Source organism: Salvelinus fontinalis, chromosome 29 (genome assembly GCF_029448725.1).
Source record: "Salvelinus fontinalis isolate EN_2023a chromosome 29, ASM2944872v1, whole genome shotgun sequence".
NCBI classification, from domain to species: Eukaryota; Metazoa; Chordata; class Actinopteri; order Salmoniformes; family Salmonidae; genus Salvelinus; species Salvelinus fontinalis.
Window position 1 is genome coordinate 35,293,758 of NC_074693.1, and position 21,315 is coordinate 35,315,072.

Genomic DNA, 21,315 nt, shown 5'->3' on the forward strand with positions numbered 1-21,315 from the left:
ACATTTTACACTAGATAGTAAATATGACAGAGACATCAAATGTCCCTGATATCATCATTTGGTTTATTGTTTAATACAAATAAATACAACATCTATATTTAGAACAACAGAAAAAAATAGGTGTTGATTTGACTAGCTAAATACTCTGTTTATTCAACACTGATCCAGCTCTTGCACTTCTGCCTACTGACAGGTGGCGCCGTTCTGCCATCTCTCGTCGCATAGAAACGGCAGCTTCACATAAGTGGATGAACCTCGTCGTCTCTGCTAGACAGCCATCGGAGTAGGGGGCACAAAATCCTCAGCCAACACCTAGCTAGCTAATGGGGATATTGCCTTGGTGACAACCTTTCATGTGTTTTTGTCACCCTGTGCATTCGTGACCAAGAGACGGACCTGAAAACCCCTGTCGGTTACAGCATGAACTCTACGCCTAATGGTGGAGCAGCACCACCCTATCAGAATGGTAAAACGGGCCGTGGAGATACGGCCGCTAGCTAAACTAGCAAGTGCCAGTGGTTGAAATAGCTAGTGAATGTGTGAAAGGGTGTTGCTTGGCTACCTATTGCGTCTGGTAATTAGCTTAGATAACCAACGTACGTAAACTATAGCGTTTTTAGCTAGTAAACACGGACACTTGTCCGTTTGTTATTAATTAGCAGTAACGGTAGCTAGAAACAGCTAGCAAACCGTTAGCCATCTACTGTACTGTAGCTAGCTTGCTAACTAACGTTAAAGAGAACGCTAAACTTTCTAGCTAACATCCATTCAAGCTTGCAACCAGCTAGCTAGTTGGCAAGCTATCTTGAACAACCACATCACTAAAGTATTTGTAGTGATATTGGTTATGTTCACAAATGGATGTTGCCAGCAATTATCTTCTTTGCTTATTGTTCTAACGCAGCCAGGGTCCATGGAGGGGAGGAACCTTTAGGCTAGGGTATTGACATCTCATTACTGGTAGGACAAAACACCGGCAGCTAGTTAGCAAAATTATGTTACTGTTGGTTTGAATAAGTCAGTAACAGTTAACTGCTTAGCTGACATTGACAGGTTTGACCCCTTCTATAGAATATTTAGTAATGTAGGTAGGTAATACTTTTGATAATGGTAGATTGATTACACATTGATGATCAAAAATCCATCAACAATATGTGAATTGTCCGCAAACTCATTTTTAAAAATTCTAACATGAATCCTGGTTTTGCTAACGTCAACTGTCATTCTCCACAGGTCCAGTAGGACAGACCTACCCATCCACATATCCTCCGGGGTACTATGGAGCAGGGCCTCAACAGCAGGGCTACCCAACCATTTCAGGACACTGTGCCCCTGCCCTCAACAAATCTCCCATTACGAACAATGACCACAGTGCTTACTACCACCACAACAGCCACCAGCAGTCTATTGCTGCACCTACTGTAGCCACCTCTGCATACAGAGCAACCCAAGGCTCCCATCCTCCCTCTCAACCCTATGGCACCCTTCCCACCTCAGTTGCCCCTCCAAACCCCCAACAAGCACCTCCATTCCAACAACCATCCCCCTATGCACCGCATGGGGCCTACCATGGACAGCAGCAGTACCTCACCTCCCAAGCGCTAATCTATCCCCAGCAGCTTAACTTGGTGTCAGCGACCCCCAGCAGCCAAGGTACTCCCATGTACCCCATTGTCTCGTACCCCTCTGCACCAGGAAGCAGCCAGTACGGCACTTTGCGTTCCTCCCAGGCTCCCACCGGCTCAGGAGCCGTTTCCAACCTGATAGGCGCTCCCCTCCACCAGTATCCCCCAGGAAATGACACCAGTCACCCAGCATCTACTGTAGCGGTTCCCTCTGGGCATAGCATGGCTCCACCCGGCCAACCAGCCACAGTCAACGGCCAGTATAATGCAGGTACAGTCGACTCTGCACTGTTGTGATTGTCCGTACATAATCGATTTTGAGACACTTGTCAATCCCCTTTTCTTTTTAATTTATGTGAAGACAATATTTGATATACTTGCCTCTGCCTTAATTGTCGTCTTCTCCCCAGTCCAAGCCCCAGTCCTCCAGCACTATGACCAAAGCCACCAGGCAGCCATGGCACAGGACCACTATGGAGTCATACACAACACCGGGGGTGCTGACGGAGATAGACCACCTTCAGGAACCCCTTTCACTTCCTCCCCGGGGCATCAGCAAGGTAAATGGAGAGAGAAGAGAGGCTTTTCAACTTTTGAATTAGCCTCCATATTTCTACAGTAGCTCTATATTTGGTCATCAGCATTGAAGTCCTCCAATGACATGCCCATGTCTGCCATTTTGATGCAAGTTTAAGAGGATCCTGCCAAGGCTCTGACAGTCATGGAATTTTGGATGATGGTAAATGACCGCTGTCTCCGTAAAATCCTTTTTCATTTTGACTTATTTTTTTTACAGTTATGACGGTTACTTAATTTTCATGACGGTCTTCATCCATAACCGTCAGTTATACGGTAATTTTGCCTGCCCTAGTTCCTGCATTTTTACGTTTGTGTGGTTATCCGTTCTCACCCTGAGGACCTTCATTAAATGATTGATGAAGGGATCTGTATTTCATCTTTCAAACTCACTTCTTGTAGGCTTAGTCTAACTAAGTGAATTGAATAGGGCCTCTATCTCCTTTTTGTTCTTGTCCTGTCTCGCTGTCCGTTTTCTCTACTCCATAGATACAATCCTACCATGATTTGTTTTTGTCTCAATCTGGTAGAAGCTAGTGAGAAGTGATGTTTCGACAGGCGAATCGCAAGCATCCTCACCAACATTCCCACCACACAGACACAGATTTTCTAAACACACAGTCCTCTGGCTCCGTCCTCGCCCCCTCCTCCCCTCCACATAGTTGACGGTTGTTCTGTTTTGTACCCTCCCACCCCTCTACAGGCATGCACTACGGATATGTAGCCAATAGTGGCACTAGCTCTGCCAACGCCTCCACCAACGCTGCCCCCTTGTCATCCAGCTCCGATGAGGATGTTGATGAGGAGGAGGATGAGGAAGCAGGTCTGCTTATAGCTTTTATTCTCATCCCTGCCTGCCCCTCATCCCAACCCAACTCCAATAACCACCCAACCAACCCGACCCTCACAACAATCCACTTACTTTCTTTTCAACCCCAGGCACTTTGCATTCATACTCATGTCTCAAAGCCACCTCTGCCCATCTCTAGCAGCTTGCCTTCCCCCCCACTTGCAGATCCATCTCTCTCTGCTGCCCATCTGACGGCGTCCACGCATTCAACATCTACGCCATATCTTCTCCCAACATTATCACAGTGTTCCCAATAGATTTTTGATGTTAGTGATGTGAGCTCGTTGTAACTAAAATCACTGAAGCATGGCCGTCAGAATGGTGTGGAGCATCTGATCAGTTATCCTAACTTCATCACAAAGAGGTTAAGTCTCATTCGAACCATCGGTTCAAATAATGTGAGTACGGTGTAGTGTTTGAGAGTAAATGATCTGTTTTAGAATCTGTTTAGTCTTCTTGACATTCAGGCTATGCATTCGTTCTTGTCCTTTCCAATCATGTCCTCAGTTTTCCTCTCACCCACTAACCATTTGGGAATGTTTGTCTGCATTTCAATTACAGGAAGGGATCTAACTGGTCTCTGAATAAAAACCTTCTTATTGCTTCCCATTGGAATTTCCAAATTGCATCCTCCTGAAAAACAATAGATTTTTGCATGATTTGTTTTGCATTTAAACAAATGTTTGAGAGCAGACATAATTTATCTAACACAATTTTCAATAGACCCCTATCTGGGCCAGTCAATAGCCTCCAGTTTGTTTGGAACCTGAAATCTTAACAACTTCCATAGTTATGCTATCCTGATAATGATATTATTCATACTACATTTCACATTTTGTTATCAGAGTACATGCAGTGTTTCAATGAGAAGGTGTTGATGAGTGTCCTAGAGGCGCTGGTGGGTCCCACCCTTGGGTAGTGTGTTATTGTCTAGAGGTTAACAGCTTTTTATATATAGCATGTCCCCCGTTACCACGGGCCAACAGGCTCTCTGCTGCTCACTGGTCTCCAATGGGAAAAGGGTAGAAGCTGAGGCATGTCAGCTCTAGCAGCTAACACTCATTAGCACCTTGGTTAATTTAAGTGTGCTATGCCTTAACTCGTTCTCCTCTGCCCTTGCACTCCAAACGCCCTCGGATGTCATTTTCATGCACATTTTTTGCCACTGATGTTTCTCTGTTTGTCCTATTTCTTCTCGAGTGGTTTCTTATCATTCTCTGTAAATTTGGCCAATCATCATTCAGTCGCTCTCCGTTGATTGGCCATCGTTTTGTTTAGGCCTACTTAGCTTTTTTGTGTCATTTTGATATGTCTAATTAGCTGAATTCCGATGTGTTAGGAGGGCTTGTCAGTCATAATACATGTTTCCCCAGGCCCAGGTTCTTTAATATCTAGAGCACTTAATCCACTGGGGTGGCAGGCAGATTTAGCTGCCTGTGATAATTGGAGCTCATCCAATGAGGCAGCGCTATCTTGGTTCACTGTCACAGCCCTCCGTTTTGCCTAATTGGATTAAACGACTTGTTCAGAGCTTCCAGTGCGTGGGTGTGGGTGGCGAGACCTAAAATGCCTTCTCTCAGAGATCTGGAAGGGAAGGCTGGATGTGTACAGCCTAGAGATGATGATGATGATGATGATAACTGCTGCCTGTCTGTCTATGGCTTCACCTATTTTCCTATTTCATCAGCATCACATTCCTCCTGCCCTGCTTACACACGCCTAACATGTCCACCTTCCATGTGTCATTTTTCTCCCGCCTGCATGTGCACTGTAATAAACTTTTAAAGTTAGAGCAGCTCCTCAAATGTTTTTCTCTTCCTTCCCCCACCGTCCCCACTCTCAGGTGGTGATAGTTCCTCAACTACCACTGGCAGTGCGTCCCCGGTGCCCAACAGCTACGACTCCCTGGAAGGCGGCAGCTACCCAGGTACATACTGTACTCGGCTCTTAAAAATCCAGCGCCACGTTGAGGCATTTGACACAATTGAATGTTTCTGCTGCCCCATTTGTCTCCGCTAAACCACAACCCGAAATGCACTAAGTGGGCAGGCAGTTATCATTTGGTACCTTCAACCCTAATGTTTGTCACTCTATTTCTAGAGTCCTCCATTCCCCCCTCCGCCAACATGACCAAACAAGCCCCGCCCTTTGGCTATGGCTACCCCAGCATGCAGCCAGCTTATCAGCAGAGCCCGTCCCCCAGGACAGACTCCTCCCCCTCACACGGCAGGTACAACCAAACTGGCTACCAGCATTTGTCACAGGTAAGATGTTCTGGTACAACTCACTTGGTTGTGTATGACTAAAAGAGAATATATATTCTAAATAAACTGGGTGGTTCAAGTCCTGAATGCTGATTGGCTGACAGCGTTGGTATATTTAAGCAATAAGGTACGAGGGGGTGTGGTATATGGCCAATATACTACGGCTAAGGGCTGTTCTTAGTCACAAAGAAACCCGAAGTGCCTGGATATAGCCCTTAGCCGTGGTATATTGGCCATATTCCACAAACCCCAGAGGTGCCTTATTGCTATTATAAACTGGTTACCAACGTATTTATAGCAGTAAAAATAAATGTTTTGTCATACCCACGGTATACAGCTGTCAGCCAATCAGCGTTCAAGGCTCGAACCACCCAGTTTTCCACCCAGACCGTACACCACAGGAATGACAAAACATTTATTTTTACTGCTCTAATTACGTTGCTAACCAGTTTTATAATGGCAATAAGGCACCTCGGGGGTTTGTGGTGTATGGCCAATATACCACAGCTAAGGGCTGTATCCAGGCCCTCCTCTTTGCGTCGTGCATAAGAACAGCCCTTAGCCGTGCTATATTGGCCATATACCACACCCCCTCGGCCCTTATTGTGTAATTTTAATATGGTCCCTCATGAAATACATGAAAAAGAGTTGGCCTACTAAGACACTGCATGTCAATACATTTCCCTGGGGGCATATTAGTGTTGTGGATATCAGTTCCTTTCTATCATGTTCATCTCTGCCCCACACCTGACCCTTGTGGTAATGATCTACCTGTCCCTAGTGACTGCTTGACTAACTGCCTCCTGTTTGTCCATGCAGCCCTTCCCTAACATGTCCCAGCTGTCTGCGGCCCTGGGGGGGCTGAGCGGTGTGCCAGAGCTGGAAATGGAGGCTCTGCGGCCTGTCAACCTGCTGCAGGAGAGGAACCTTCTGCCCCACCGGCCCTTGGATGCCCCCGAACCCAACCTCAACGCGGACCTCAAGAAGGCCAACTGCAGCCCGGAGTAAGGGGCAGGGGAAGTTTGTGGATTTGAGGATATGCTGGTATCTGGACACAACACTAACGGACAATATTCAGCGTAAACTGAAACACTAGGATTGACAAGTGCGATCCCAAGTTTATTTATCGGATCAAGCAAAACACATATCGGGAACGTTTGTTGATTTCAAACGTACTTCTCCTCTATCTCCACACTGCATTGTTCCTCCATAGTCTCCGCTCACTCAATTGAACTTATTAGCTCATGCCTTTACAAAGATGTGCTAAAAACTCTTCTCTCTGGCCTCCACAGCACATTCAGGTGTACCCTGACCAACATCCCACAGACCCAGGCCCTGCTGAATAAAGCCCGGCTGCCCCTGGGCCTCCTCCTGCACCCCTTCAGAGACCTCGCAGTAAGAAGACACCCAGCCCTAATACAACCTGGGCCCTGTCCACAAACATCCCCTAGCCCCTAACTCCTATGCGCTGGTGTAGATCTGAGAGGATTGGATAGGTGTAAGCGACTGACATTTCAGGAAGCTACCAACTTGGAAGTGCAATTGAATTGAAACGCTACATTGAACATAGCACAAATGTTTTTTTGTGGAATTGAGTGAATATCCTATAATAAGACACTTCAGTGGTTATTTATATTGACTGTGGCATTCAGTGCCCCTTAATAACACCCTGTCAATATGTCATAGCAAGTTGACCTGAGTTCAGAAACAGAAAAGCAGGAGGCAAGGCAGGATGAGCTGGAGGGTGCGAAGGTGCAGAAAGCCATAGTTTTAGTTTCATTGAAAGTGTCAGGTGCAAGGTGGTAAAAGTACAAAAACAGACTGTTGATATAAAGACTTTACAGAAAGGAGTCCTCTCCTATAGACTGCAGACGCAGGTTCGATCAGATGTAGAATGTAGAACACGTTTTCATAAATAATTTAATGAGTAACAAACCACAAATCAACAGTCATCTTCATCTTTGGGCTTCCGAGTGGCGCAGCGGTCTAAGGCACTGCATCTCAGTGCTAGAGGCGTCACTACAGTCCCTGGTTCGAATCCAGGCTGTATCACATCCAGCCGTGATTGGGAGCCCCATAGGGCGGCGCACAATTGTTCCAGCGTCGTCCGGGTTTGGCCCGGGTAGGCCATCATTGTAAATAGGAATTTGTTCTTTAACTGACTTACCTAGATAAAAAAGTGATCCCATAATCTCTCTCTTTCTCTCCATCCATAGCAACTCCCAGTGATCACGTCCAGCACCATAGTGAGATGTCGCTCCTGTCGTACCTACATTAACCCCTTCGTCTCCTTCCTGGACCAGAGGAGATGGAAATGCAGCCTCTGCTACAGGGTCAACGATGGTACGGATCCCTCTATTCAATATGTGTACTTAGGGCAGCACCGTCCAAAATGCGAGACGTTAAATAGCACCTGCTAAATGACTTGAACGTGCATATTCTCCCCCTCACAGTTCCTGATGAGTTCATGTACAATCCCGTGACCCGCTCCTATGGAGAGCCCCACAAGAGGCCAGAGGTGCAGAACTCCACTGTGGAGTTCATAGCCTCTTCAGATTACATGGTGAGTGATATTTAAAAATATATATATATAATTTTAGATTTGTGTTCATTCATCCAGAAACAGTTTGCCCACAATCCTCTAGAGGGCAGGTCTCCATCAGATTCACGCAGTCACCAATGGCAAGGCACTGTGCTTTCCAATATCAGACTGTCAGTCTGCAGATGTGAACTGGTTGAATGTTTTGCGTAAAGCATGTGTATGGGTGTTGTCCCCAGCTGCGGCCCCCTCAGCCTGCAGTGTACCTGTTTGTGCTGGATGTGTCTCACAACGCGGTGGATGCAGGCTACCTGGATGTCTTCTGTCAGACCTTACTGGAGAACCTGGACAAGTGAGTAGCTTCGCACCTGGATTCATGTGTTCAATATGATCTGAGTTGCTTATAGTACTGCCGTTGACTCCTGATAAATTCACTTAGATAACCGGTGCAGTAGCTATAGTTTTCCAGTCAGTTTATATGTGTCTGACAAAGGCCTTTCCTGCTCACACTCCTACTATTAAGTAGTCAAGGCTCCATTTCAAAGAAAAATAGACAAATAAAAGCCATGGATCAAATGTGAAACAGGTCAAGCCCTACTATAAAAGTCATACTAGTATTGGCCGGCTTGCAAGTGTGTAAGAACTGGAGGCAGATGAAAGTAAATGGTGATCGCTCTGTTGCTTTCTATTTTCGTAGTTAAGTCCGTCAACATTCATACACATGGTGAACAATAAGATTTTGTCAAATCCGAATTTAATCGGACAGTTCCACAGGGAACAAACCATTTTGAAGTGTATATACTTGAACTTGCCAGAAAAAAAGAAAAGAGAAACATGAAATACTTTAGCAGGACTGTCCTTCCTGTTTTTCCCAGGAAATTATCCTGTTCTTTGTTGCAACTATACAAAACTAGCTCTGCCGAAGGTTCACTGCTGGTTCCGATGTCTGGAAAATCTCAGTCACGTCAACTTGAACTCCATAATCCCACATTCTGACGTGAAAAAGAGTTCACCAGAACGCCACACTCACACACATCTGGTATCTCTCAAACCAGAGTTATTCTGCCATTTTCTTGACCTGTTCCGTTGTACAGTACTTTTACATGCCGTAGCTAGGCTAACTCTCCGGGGGGTGTCTGTTCTGTGTCTCAGGATGCCGGGGGACACGCGTACCCGAGTGGGCTTCATCACCTTCAACAGCACCATCCACTTCTACAACCTCCACGAGAGCCTCTCGCAGCCCCAGATGCTGGTGGTCTCCGACATCGATGGTGTGTGTTTCAGTCAGCTCTCCTCCGTCTTTAGGTCCACTGCCTAAAAATCCCCAGTCTGGGTGCCAGTCGGTTTGTGCTCGAGCCAACATGTCGTTGTCTTACCAAACAACAAACAGCTCTTGGCAAGGCAACGGTGTTGTTGACTGCAGACTGACTACACCCTCCTCTCCCTCAAACCGACATGTCACTTATTCACTAATGGTAAAAATAATGTGTACTGTAGAGATGTAATGACTTGTCCTTCTGCTGGTGAATATAGTCATTTCTCCAAGTGAATTATCCCAGGTCATTGAATGTGAGCTGTGGTGATGCAGTAACTGATTCAGTCTTTGTTCTGTTTTTGTAGATATCTTCATTCCAACCCACGACAGTCTACTGGTGAACCTGAAGGAAAGCAGAGCGGTAAAGGTTTTTCTTTGACTGAGAATGTGTGGAACTATTTGTGTTTACCAGTGTCATCACAGGCTGATGTTTTTTTCTATATGTATTTATTTTTAAATGACTGGAGGGTGAGAGTCTTTGTGTTTCTGACCATGTATGGTTGCTTTAGTGTGATAGTCAGATTGTTTTCTGATGCTGGTGTGTGAGCGCATCTTTAGTCATTTTGACTGTTCTCTTTCCCTCTGATCTTTCTTCTCGCTCTCATTTTCTCTCCCCCTCCCAGCTGGTGAGCGTCCTGTTGACCTCCCTACCCGGCATGTTTAGCCAGACCAGGGAGACCCACAGTGCCCTGGGCCCGGCGCTGCAGGCTGCCTACAAGCTCATGTCCTCCACAGGGGGGCGCGTCTCCGTGTTCCAGACCCAGCTACCCACGCTGGGTGCCGGCCTGCTGCAGTCCCGGGAGGACCCTAACCAGAGGTCCAGCACCAAGGTATGAGTGCTGAGTCGCGCACACAGGCATGACACACACACACTGTCAGACCATATGGCTCTGTAATGTAAGGTTCCAGTTGTCTAAGAAGTCTGTTCTGCATGTTATGTTGTGACAGGGGGTCCAACACCTGGGCCCAGCCACAGACTTCTACAAGAAGCTGGCCCTGGACTGTTCTGGTCAGCAGATAGGAGTGGACCTCTTCCTCCTCAGCTCCCAGTACTCTGACCTGGCCTCACTAGGTAAGACGTGATCGTCCATTCCTCAGATTATATAATAGACAGGTTACTGTTTAGGAAAATGCTACAAGTTGAGAAAGAGACTGGCGTCTTAAAGAGAATGGTTTTGGCAAAATAGAATACAGCTGTCGTAACAGTAAACCTAAGGCTACACACCGCATTCTCTCTCTTTCTTTCCTATTCTTCTTTTTCTTATTTTTTTCTCCCCCCCCCTCGGTTCAGCGTGTGTGTCTAAATACTCAGCGGGTAGTATCTTCTACTACCCCTCGTTGCACCACGTTCACAACCCGGCCCAGCTGGACAAGTTCCAGAAGGATCTGGAGCGCTACCTCACCAGGAAGATCGGCTTCGAGGCTGTCATGAGGATACGCTGCACCAAAGGTAGGTCTATTTTGTTAGTTTGTTTCTTCAAATGGTTATGATTTTGCAAGGGTAAGCTACTCCTAGATATTTCGTTTTGTATTGTCTGAGTAGTTTTATAAAATCTTTTTCTGAAAGGTATTGTTGTCACTCCACAAATTTGTTAGTATTTTCTTTACGCGTTTTTCCTCCCCAATATCATCATATCCAACTGTCCCATCGCTGCAACTCCCGTACGGACTCGTGAGAGACAAAGGTCGAGAGCTATGCGTCCTTCCGAAACACGACCCTGCCAAGCCGCACTGCTTCTTGACACACTGCTCGCTTAACCCGGAAGCCAGCCACACCAATGTGTCGGAGGAAACACCGTACAGCTGGCGACCGAAGTTGGCGTGCATTGCGCTAGAGCGCGATAGGACAAGGACATCCCGGCCCGGCCAAACCCTCCCCTAACCCGGACAACGCCTCATGGGTCTCCCAGTCGCGGCCGGCTGCGACACAGCCTGGGATTGAACCCGGGTCTGTAGTGACGCCTCTATCACTGCGATGCTGTGCCTTCGAGCACTGCGCCACTCGGGAGGCCAAACAGTACACATTTCTTGACAATTTCTAGATTGATTTAGCGGTCATCATTACTATGTATGTCTCCTTGGTCAACAGGCTTGTCCATCCACACATTCCATGGGAACTTCTTTGTGCGCTCGACGGACCTGCTGTCCCTGGCCAATGTCAACCCAGACTCGGGCTTCGCTGTGCAGATGTCTATAGAGGAGAGCATGGCCGACACCTCACTGGCCTGCTTCCAGGCTGCACTGCTGTACACCTCCAGCAAAGGTGAACACCATCTCACCGTTTCATTCATTGTGGAAATATTTGGAGAAGTCATTCCCGACTTTTACTTAAATAATGAATAATTAGTCCCAGTTCTAGTACAAAGAGTTGTTATTTTAATATCATCTAACAAAGACAAATTAATCTACCCTCATTTCTGCTCCTATCCCCCCCCATCCCTCCGTCCACCTAGGGAAGAGGCGGATCAGGGTCCATACTCTGTGTCTGCCAGTGGTCAGCCAGCTGAGTGATGTATATGCCGGGGCTGACGTTCAGGCCATCACCTGCCTCCTAGCCAACATGGGTGAGTGTATATATACGCACGCTGCATTTGTTCATGAGATCATTTATTCATACATTTTTATTTTGGATTCCTATGAACAGCCATTGACCGGTCGATATCGTCAAGCCTGTCGGACGCCCGGGATGCCCTGGTGAATGCGGTGGTGGACTCCCTGAGTGCGTACAAGAACACCGTCTCGAATCTGCAGCAGTCTGGTCTCATCGCCCCCGCAGCCCTCTGTCTCTTCCCCCTCTACGTGCTGGCATTACTCAAACAGGTCTGTCTGAGCAACACACGCACACAGCTTTTGTATGCGCCGTATGTCTCCGTCACTAGTCAGAAGCCGTTCAAGCTGTCAATGCTATCCCTTCTCATGAATCTGTGCTCCCTCCTCTCCTCCTCCTTTCCCCTTCCTCCTCCTTTCTCTCCACCTAACAGAAAGCACTGCGCACAGGGACCAGCACGAAGCTGGACGAGCGTGTCTTCGCCATGTGCGAGTTCAAGAGCCAGCCGCTGCAGCAGATCATGCGCACGGTCCACCCCGACCTCTACCGCCTGGACACCATTTCAGACCAGGTGAGAGGTCAACACCGCCCGCTCTACTTTGAACAACTGATTCATCTCTCCAGCGTTCCACTGGTTCCTAGCTGGACACGTTGGTTTTGTTTTACCTGGTGGGTCACAAGTATACTGAAACGTAGACTGCTTTACCCTTTTCTGTCCACAGGGGGCGCTCCATCTGAACGACTGCATAGTGCCCCAGCCCCATCTGCTGCACCTTACGGCTGAGAAGCTGACCAGAGAAGGCGCTTTCCTCATGGACTGTGGCAGTGTAAGTCCTGCTATGCTCTGTCAATTGACCGAAGTCCCTGAAAAAATGAACCTCGTCTCTGTTTGAGGACTTTTTAGCAATGAACTCCTCCATCTGTTCCTCCATGATGATAACAGATCTGACAAGGTTGGCTCGGTGAAGGCAATATTGCAGCATTGCAATTCTTGACACACTTAAACCGGTGCTCCTGGCACCTACTACCATACACCGTTCAAAGGCACTTAAATCTTTTGTCTTGCCCATTCACCCTCTGAATGGCACACATACACAATCCAAGGCAATTATTTTTAACCTGTCTCCTCCCTTTGTCTACACTGATTTTAAAGTGGATTTAACAAGTGACATAAATAAGGGATCATAGCTTTCACCTGGTCAGTCTATGTCATGGAAAGAGCAGGTGCCCATAATGGTTTTAACACTCGGTGTAGATCAGTGTTTACCTCAAGGAAGGGAATGGAGGAAAGATTAATGTATTTGAAGAAGTATTGATGTTACTGTCCCGTGTAGAAATGTACACTTCATTGACTTCCTCTCTGTTCTCTTCTCCAGGTGTTTTACTTGTGGATTGGGAAATGCTGTAATGATATGTTCATTCGAGACGTGCTGGGCTGCCCAAACCATGCTTCAATACCCCCTAACATGGTTAGTGGGGCACTAACATTCACTAGACACAATGTGACACATTTTTTATTTTATTTTATTTATTTCACCTTTATTTAACCAGGTAGGCAAATTGAGAACACGTTCTCATTTACAATTGCGACCTGGCCAAGATAAAGCAAAGCAGTTTGACACATACAACAACACATAGTTACACATGGAGTAAAACAAACATACAGTCAATAATACAGTGAAAATAAGTCTATATACAATATGAGCAAGTGAGGTGAGATAAGGGAGGTGAAGGCAAACAAGATATATATATAAATAAATACAATAAAAAAATATAAAAAGGCCATGGTGGCGAAGTAAATACATAATAGCAAGTAAAAAAAATAACACTGGAATGGTTGGTTTGCAGTGGAAGAAGGTGCAAAGTAGAGATAGAAATAATGGGGTGCAAAGGAGCAAAATAAATAAATACAGTAGGTAAAGAGGTAGTTGTTTGGGCTAAATTATAGATGGGCTATGTACAGGTGCAGTAATCTATGAGCTGCTCTGACAGCTGGTGCTTAAAGCTAGTGAGGGAGATAAGTGTTTCCAGTTTCAGAGATTTTTGTAGTTCGTTCCAGTCATTGGCAGCAGAGAACTGGAAGGAGAGGCGGCCAAAGGAAGAATTGGTTTTGGGGGTGACCAGAGAGATATACCTGCTGGAGCGCGTGCTACGGGTGGGCCTTGCTATGGTGACCAGCGAGCTGAGATAAGGGGGGACTTTACCTAGCAGGGTCTTGTAGATGACCTGGAGCCAGTGGGTTTGGCGACGAGTGTGAAGCGAGGGCCAGCCAACGAGAGCGTACAGGTCGCAGTGGTGGGTAGTATATGGGGCTTTGGTGACAAAACGGATGGCACTGTGATAGACTGCATCCAATTTATTGAGTAGGGTTTTGGAGGCTATTTTGTAAATGACATCACCGAAGTCGAGGATTGGTAGGATGGTCAGTTTTACAAGGGTATGTTTGGCAGCATGAGTGAAGGATGCTTTGTTGCGGAATAGGAAGCCGATTCTAGATTTAACTTTGGATTGGAGATGCTTGATGTGAGTCTGGAAGGAGAGTTTACAGTCTAACCAGACACCTAGGTATTTGTAGTTGTCCACATATTCTAAGTCAGAGCCGTCCAGAGTAGGGATGCTGGACAGGCGGGCAGGTGCAGGCAGCGATCGGTTGAAGAGCATGCATTTAGTTTTACTTGTATTTAAGAGCAATTGGAGGCCACGGAAAGAGAGTTGTATGGCATTGAAGCTCGCCTGGAGGGTTGTTAACACAGTGTCAAGAGAAGGGCCAGAAGTATACAGAATAGTGTCGTCTGCGTAGAGGTGGATCAGAGACTCACCAGCAGCAAGAGCGACATCATTGATGTATACAGAGAAGAGAGTCGGTCCAAGAATTGAACCCTGTGGCACCCCCATAGAGACTGCCAGAGGTCCGGACAACAGACCCTCCGATTTGACACACTGAACTCGATCAGAGAAGTATTTGGTGAACCAGGCGAGGCAATCATTAGAGAAACCAAGGCTGTCGAGTCTGCCGATGAGGATGTGGTGATTGACAGAGTCAAAAGCCTTGGCCAGGTCAATGAATATGGCTGCACAGTACTGTTTCCTATCGATAGCGGTTAAGATATCGTTTATGACCTTGAGCGTGGCTGAGGTGCACCCATGACCAGCTCTGAAACCAGATTGCATAGCGGAGAAGGTATGGTGGGATTCGAGATGGTCGGTAATCTGTTTGTTGACTTGGCTTTCGAAGACCTTAGAAAGGCAGGGTAGGATAGATATAGGTCTGTAGCAGTTTGGGTCTAGAGTGTCTCCCCCTTTGAAGAGGGGGATAACCGCAGCTGCTTTCCAATCTTTGGGAATCTCAGACGACACGAAAGAGAGGTTGAAAAGGCTGGTAATAGGGGTGGCAACAATTTCAGCAGATAGTTTTAGAAAGAAAGGGTCCAGATTATCTAGCCCGGCTGATTTGTAAGGGTCCAGATTTTGCAGCTCTTTCAGAACATCAGCTGACTGTATTTGGGAGAAAGAGAAATGGGGAAGGCTTGGGCGAGTAGCAGAGGGGAGGGCAGTGCTGTTGACCGGGGTAGGGGTAGCCAGGTGGAAAGCATGGCCAGCCGTAGAAAAATGCTTATTGAAATTCTCAATTATAATGGATTTGTCGGTGGTGACAGTATTTCCTATCTTCAGTGCAGTTGGAAGCTGGGAGGAGGTGTTCTTATTCTCCATGGACTTTACAGTGTCCCAGAACTGTTTTGAGTTTGTGTTGCAGGAAGCAAATTTCTGCTTGAAAAAGCTAGCCTTGGCTTTTCTAACTGCCTGTGTATACTGGTTTCTAGCTTCCCTGAAAAGTTGCATATCACGGGGGCTGTTCGATGCTAATGCAGAACGCCATAGGATGTTTTTCTGTTGGTTAAGGGCAGTCAGGTCAGGAGAGAACCAAGGGCTATATCTGTTCCTGGTTCTAAATTTCTTGAATGGGGCATGCTTATTCAAGATGGTGAGGAAGGCATTTAAAAAAAATATCCAGGCATCCTCTACTGACGGGATGAGATCAATATCCTTCCAGGTTTATTGCTGTGTATGACTCTGTGCTGTGTCCAGATGGTGCTTCACAATGAAATAGTACTGTACTTAGTCAGTTCAGCCAGGGAGTAATTGACATTTTAGTAGGTTTGTTTATTTGGTTCTACTTTTTTGACAAAAGGCCCGTGGCTACCTAAATAATGTAATACCACACAACGTGGGTGTGTTACAACCAAACACAGGCCGAGTAGCAATTGTCAAGGTTTTGTTTGCGTTTCTGATTCCATCTTTGGGGAAAAGACCAACACATCCCTAAACCACAGTTATGCTTCACATTCCGAACCACACGTACATATTTCACTAAATCACAAACACGACAGACTTGTGGAGATCTGGGATTGAAACCAACCACTAGTTATCTTTTAGTTTTTTCACACACACACACACACACACACACACAGTGTAGACTGTCTTGAGTAGTAAAGACAAAGCTGTGGGTCTTGTTTTTTTCTTCTTTGTCTCTTATGAATACCAGACCCAAATTCCTGAGCTGGAAACCCCTCTGTCTGAACGACTGCGCGCACTCCTCGCCTGGCTACAGGACTCGCGAACCTTCAGCTCAACACTTCACGTCGTGAAGTAAGTCAAGTACCCCTGGTCTGATCCATTGACGCGTGTGTGTGTTTGTTGCTAGTGAGTGCCTGGGTCCGTGTCGTGTAGGAAGCCATCGGTGACCACGTAGTGAGTGTACAAAACGTTAGGAACACCTTCCTAGTATTGAGTTGTAAACCCCCTTTTCAAACTGGTGCACGTGGCACTTAATTATTTTGCCTTGCCCATTCACCTTCTATACGGCGCACATACATAATCCATGTCTCAAGGCTTAAAAATGATTTAACTTGTCTCCTCCCCTTTATCTACACTGATTTGAAGTGGATTTAACAAATTACATAAGTAAGGGATTATAGCTTTCACCTTGATTCACCTGGTCAGACTATGTCATGGAACGATCAGGTGTTCTTACATCATGCTGGTGCATTGTTGCACTATAAGCTATAAAAACAGAGTGTCGCACACTATGTTTAAATTACCAGTAATTTATACATAGTGTGCGACTTTGTTTTTATAGCTTACCGTTTATTCACCGTTAGTCAGCACCTCTACACTAAATCATTTTCTCTGGGTGTGCGCCAGCTCATGCTTCTTATTGGGCATTGTTGCACAACGGCATTAGGCTGCTGTGAGGATCTGTTTGCTACGAATGTCTACGGGCCAGAGGACAATTCTTCATACCAAATGGAAGTCTTACAAATTCAAAGAGGCGTTTTTTAAGAGTATCAAAGTAATTTCAATAGAATGTAAATGTATTCGGACTATATGCGCTTATTTCATTACTTCTCCCCGTAGGGATGATGCTTCAGCTAAGACCAGCTTTTTCCAGCACTTGGTAGAGGACCGGTCGGAATCAGCCTTCTCCTACTACGAGTTCCTGCTGCACATCCAGCAACAGATGTCCAAGTAGAACACACAGAGCAGAAGGCCCCTTGGGCCTTGTGTAGAAAAAACAATGAACGTGGCACATGGTAAACAGGAAGTTCCCTCGGACCACAGAGGGGACAACACAACCAACCCCACCCACCCTAGTGGTCCGGTCAACCACGGCCTATGACCCGGGGGAGGCAGGTGGAAGGACCAGAAAGAAAATGAAAAATCAGTGACAAAGTGAAGATGACTTCTGGTGTTGAAGTGAAGTAATAAGCCGTTGGACTCACAGATCAAGTGGTGCGCTCTGAACGGGCTGCTTCTTCAACCAGCTCGCTCCCTTGAACATTTCCCCTATCGTCTCTCAGCCGCTGTCGTAGCTCCACGTAGCATCTATCTCCAAGGGAAAGCCAAAGATGCTACTTCCTCCTCATCTGATTAAGTTGACCCTTCTCTGATACGCCCACGCATGTTGTGGTATGATCCACTTTTAAAATGTTTTTTATTGTCATACATCCTCCACATGCTTCTCCCATTTCCTCCATCTTATCTTCAAACTCATTGACATAAGAGTACAGCATCCCCCCTCTTTGTTTTCAGTGTGTTCTGGAGCTACCTCTGTTACCATTGTGTTTGCTGCTGCTAGTCGGGTAATTGGCTACCCTCTGCTTAACAGGATGCTAGTCAACAGTGGCTGAATACCCCTCTGCACCTCGACTCCTCTCCCAGCTGTTCAAATCCTGTGTCGTCAGATGAAACTGAAACCTTTGTAAACTGCCACCCTCTTGTTTTTTTTTGATCCGCTACCAGACGTTGCTATCCACTTTGTAACTATTGAAAATAATATTTTATGTGCGATAATTTATAATTTACCAGCTTATTAAATAAAATGAAACAGTATTTCACTTGATCCCCCCCCCCCCCCCCTCATTCACATATTTTGCAGAGGGGTATACTAGAAAGGAGGATCAATGAGTTAGCCAATTAACTTGTGGAAATATTCTAGCTTGTATTGGGCATGGTCTAATGACTCACTAACCAAAAACACATATCTAAGTTTAAGAAAGATCATGAACCAGAAAAGCAAGTTATTTCTGGTTGTTTGTCTGGCTAACTCATTAATCCTGCTTGTAGTATACCTTTCAGGTGTTGCAGAATCTGTCTGCTACATTAGAGGGCGCTCATAAATGTTTCATTCATGGTTTGTAGGGGAAATTTACAGTTGTATCATGTGACAGAAACTGTTTTGCTTTGGTGGACACAACTATGGTGAGGTGATTGGCAGGGACTTTGCATTTCTTTTGGATAAGTGAACTATCTTGGCTAAACACATCTACATTCCCTACTGATTTCTCTAAGATGCCTATCACAGGAAAGTTAGAGGCATATTGCATTTTTTGTTCAGAGGACTACTGAGAAAAGCCACAATGGTTAAAAGAAATGGAATGGAATGTTTCCTTGATGGAAAGGTTAGGAATAGTAAACATTTGACATGTTCAATGAACCACTTCGCTAATGACTATAAGGATTTGTATCTGCGCTGCATACTTTAAAAAGCACTTCTGTTACTAAGTTCCCAGCTTTATTTCACCAGCTATGTATGTCTCACTCTCAGTAGTATAAAATGATCTAGGAATCCTTTAGCTTTATCCCATGAAAAGGAAACAGTATTAACATCCATCCTTTTGTGTTCTCAGAAATTAGACCAATGTTTTTGAAAGACATTCTTACATTTTACTCACCATATGTCTCCTAGTAAATTACTCATTTCCAAAGTTAGTCAACCTAGTCTTGGAAAATACACTAACTCAAAAGGAGGGCTCAGTTGTACTAAAGATAACTCTGTAAATATACAAAGAAATGAACCGTCCTGCCTGCCTCGCGGACTCCTTGGGCCTTCCTGGTCCATTTGCAAACATCTCTGGTTCCTACGGGGTAAAGTTATTTTAGCAAGCCATAATAACGACGTTTTACTGTTTCTTTATCACCATCCAACTGGAAAGAATGTTTTTCTCCATTGCATCAAGTTTTTTAAATTTACGTTTGAGACAAACCACCAAAGCCACAAATCAGTTTACATAGAATATACAGTACTTGTTGCTTTTCACGCTTCAAAAAGATGGCAAAAAGTAATTGGACCATTCAATTAGTGCACAAATGTTTCGTCACTGCAGTGTTCCAAGTATGTGCACACACACACAGTCCTTGAAAAAGCACATCAAGTCTAATGGTATTTCCTTTGCTTTTTAACTGAACCTACTCAGTGAGGTGTCACAGCACAATTCATGAGCCCCGCACTAACAAACAAGCTACTGCTGTTGACCAGCTATATTTAAACACCATTTTGACTGGACGGCCCCCGGACACACCCACTTCAACACCCCCTTTCACTCACCAGCAACCCCCTTTCCCCACCACCACAGTACCTCAGATATTTTCATGGGGCATGATGTCACAGTTTCCCCATTCAGCCTTGCATCATGACTACATTTTCTCATCTTGATATCCAGAAAAGGGGTTTCTACAGTAGCTTCATGTCCCTGTGGTGGCTATTACTGCAAACGTACACCTGATTTGAGACCACTGTTTAAATGTATGCTTTTCTCCCTCCTTTCTTCCGCTTTGTCTCCTGAAAGCAAACTGAAGTTGTTACACACACAGGCCCCTTATCTCATGTGGTAAGAACTATCTACTAGTGATACGCTGCTTGTGGTTTTGAGGTGTAATCTTGGCTTCAACGAAAGGTATTTTCTGTGCTTGTCTTGTAAGCTTACAATGGAGTATTGTTTGACAGGATAAACTGCAGATAGTAGTGGTTGTCAAAATAGAGAAAAAAGTATTATTTGTAGTCCAGTGAAAAACTGCAGTTGAACCCCAGATAATACCCTGAAGTCTCCTTTTTATACCTCTTCTGCAGCTAAAAGCATCTAACCAAGAGCCTTGTTTATTTTCACATGGTAGCATATTGTGAAGTCATAGACTTGACGACATAGTAATAGCTTATTGTTCCATGGTAATGAACAGACCGCTTCCACATCTGCTGTTAGCAGTTGAAATACACAAACTAACTTCTTTACAACACTCAATGTTTGCATTACCATGAACAAAAGGGAGCTCATGACGCTCTGTTATCGAGGTCATCATATGCAATTCATGCAAGCCTCATCACCTCTATTTGTGTATGGTTTAATGGGCAGAACAAACAACAGTGTTTGTACAGCTTTCCCGCAGCTTGACACAAACACCTCCCCCCTCCATCAACCTCTCCAACCGTCAGAGAGAGAGTCGGCTGGGAGTTTATTTTGATGAGCACTCCTCGAACAGGCCTGACTTCTAAACTTTAACCATATGCAGAACGACTTGTGAGAGACTCCCATAGCGCTGTTGGCAGGAGGCTCTCATAGAGACATGGGGGCCCACAGTATATCAATTCTGTTGCTTACTGAGTCAATACAATATTTCTCTCACGAAAGGCAGCTTGGGTAAGTCAAATAGAGTTGAGTGTTCAGAATAGATAGCCTACCAAGATTTATAGAATTTCAAAGCCATGTCATTGGGATTAAACACTACATTGTTTCTTTGTTTTGGAAATGCAGCAAAGGAATAGCAGTGCCTCCATCCAGAGGCATCATGCCTATAGGAGGCACGAGCACGTGCCCCTTCAATTTGTCCTTTAAAAAAACAGGTGTGTTTGTTTGTTCTTTGTAATACTACTAGCCACTTGACAATTTTATGACGTTGGCTTTAGCTAGCCCAGTTAGACTACCTATTTTGTTTAACTATTTTAGCTGGCATGCCTGCTGGCAAGGTTGGTAGAAAAGCAAGCAATAATTACATTTACTGAATAAGAAGCATTCCTTTCCATTTTCAAATCAAATGCTATTAGTCACATGCACCGAATACAACAGGTGTAGACCTTACAGTGCAATGCTTACTTACGAGTACCCCGACCAACAATGCAGTTTAAAAAATACGGACAAGAATAAGAGATTAAAGTAACAAGTAATTAAAGAGCAGCAGTAAAACATATTTTACAACAGCTCTCTGCTTACATCTTTTACCCAGATGTAAGCAGAGAAGCAGTCTGGTGGGTACAGACCACTCGAGG

The 21,315-nt window shown here is 45.3% G+C and overlaps 1 protein-coding gene across 2 annotated transcripts; it reads left to right on the forward strand.

The window, feature by feature from the left end:
• The first annotated feature begins 38 nt into the window (after positions 1–38).
• sec24b (SEC24 homolog B, COPII coat complex component) lies at positions 39–18,775 on the forward strand. 2 transcript variants are annotated; one of them, XM_055889195.1, is made up of 24 exons: positions 39–466; positions 1,234–1,896; positions 2,036–2,185; positions 2,905–3,024; positions 4,895–4,978; positions 5,152–5,315; positions 6,135–6,319; positions 6,608–6,710; positions 7,532–7,658; positions 7,769–7,878; positions 8,094–8,206; positions 9,007–9,125; positions 9,475–9,530; positions 9,793–9,999; positions 10,118–10,241; positions 10,461–10,619; positions 11,259–11,432; positions 11,623–11,733; positions 11,814–11,989; positions 12,151–12,288; positions 12,440–12,544; positions 13,094–13,186; positions 16,261–16,364; positions 17,133–18,775. In XM_055889195.1, exons 1-24 carry the CDS (start codon positions 421–423, stop codon positions 17,245–17,247), a joined length of 3,546 nt encoding a protein of 1,181 aa, XP_055745170.1. In that variant the 5' UTR covers positions 39–420; the 3' UTR covers positions 17,248–18,775. The 2 variants fall into 2 exon arrangements, with proteins under 2 accessions (XP_055745170.1, XP_055745171.1); XM_055889196.1 differs by lacking the exon at positions 2,905–3,024.
• The last annotated feature ends 2,540 nt before the right edge of the window (positions 18,776–21,315 follow it).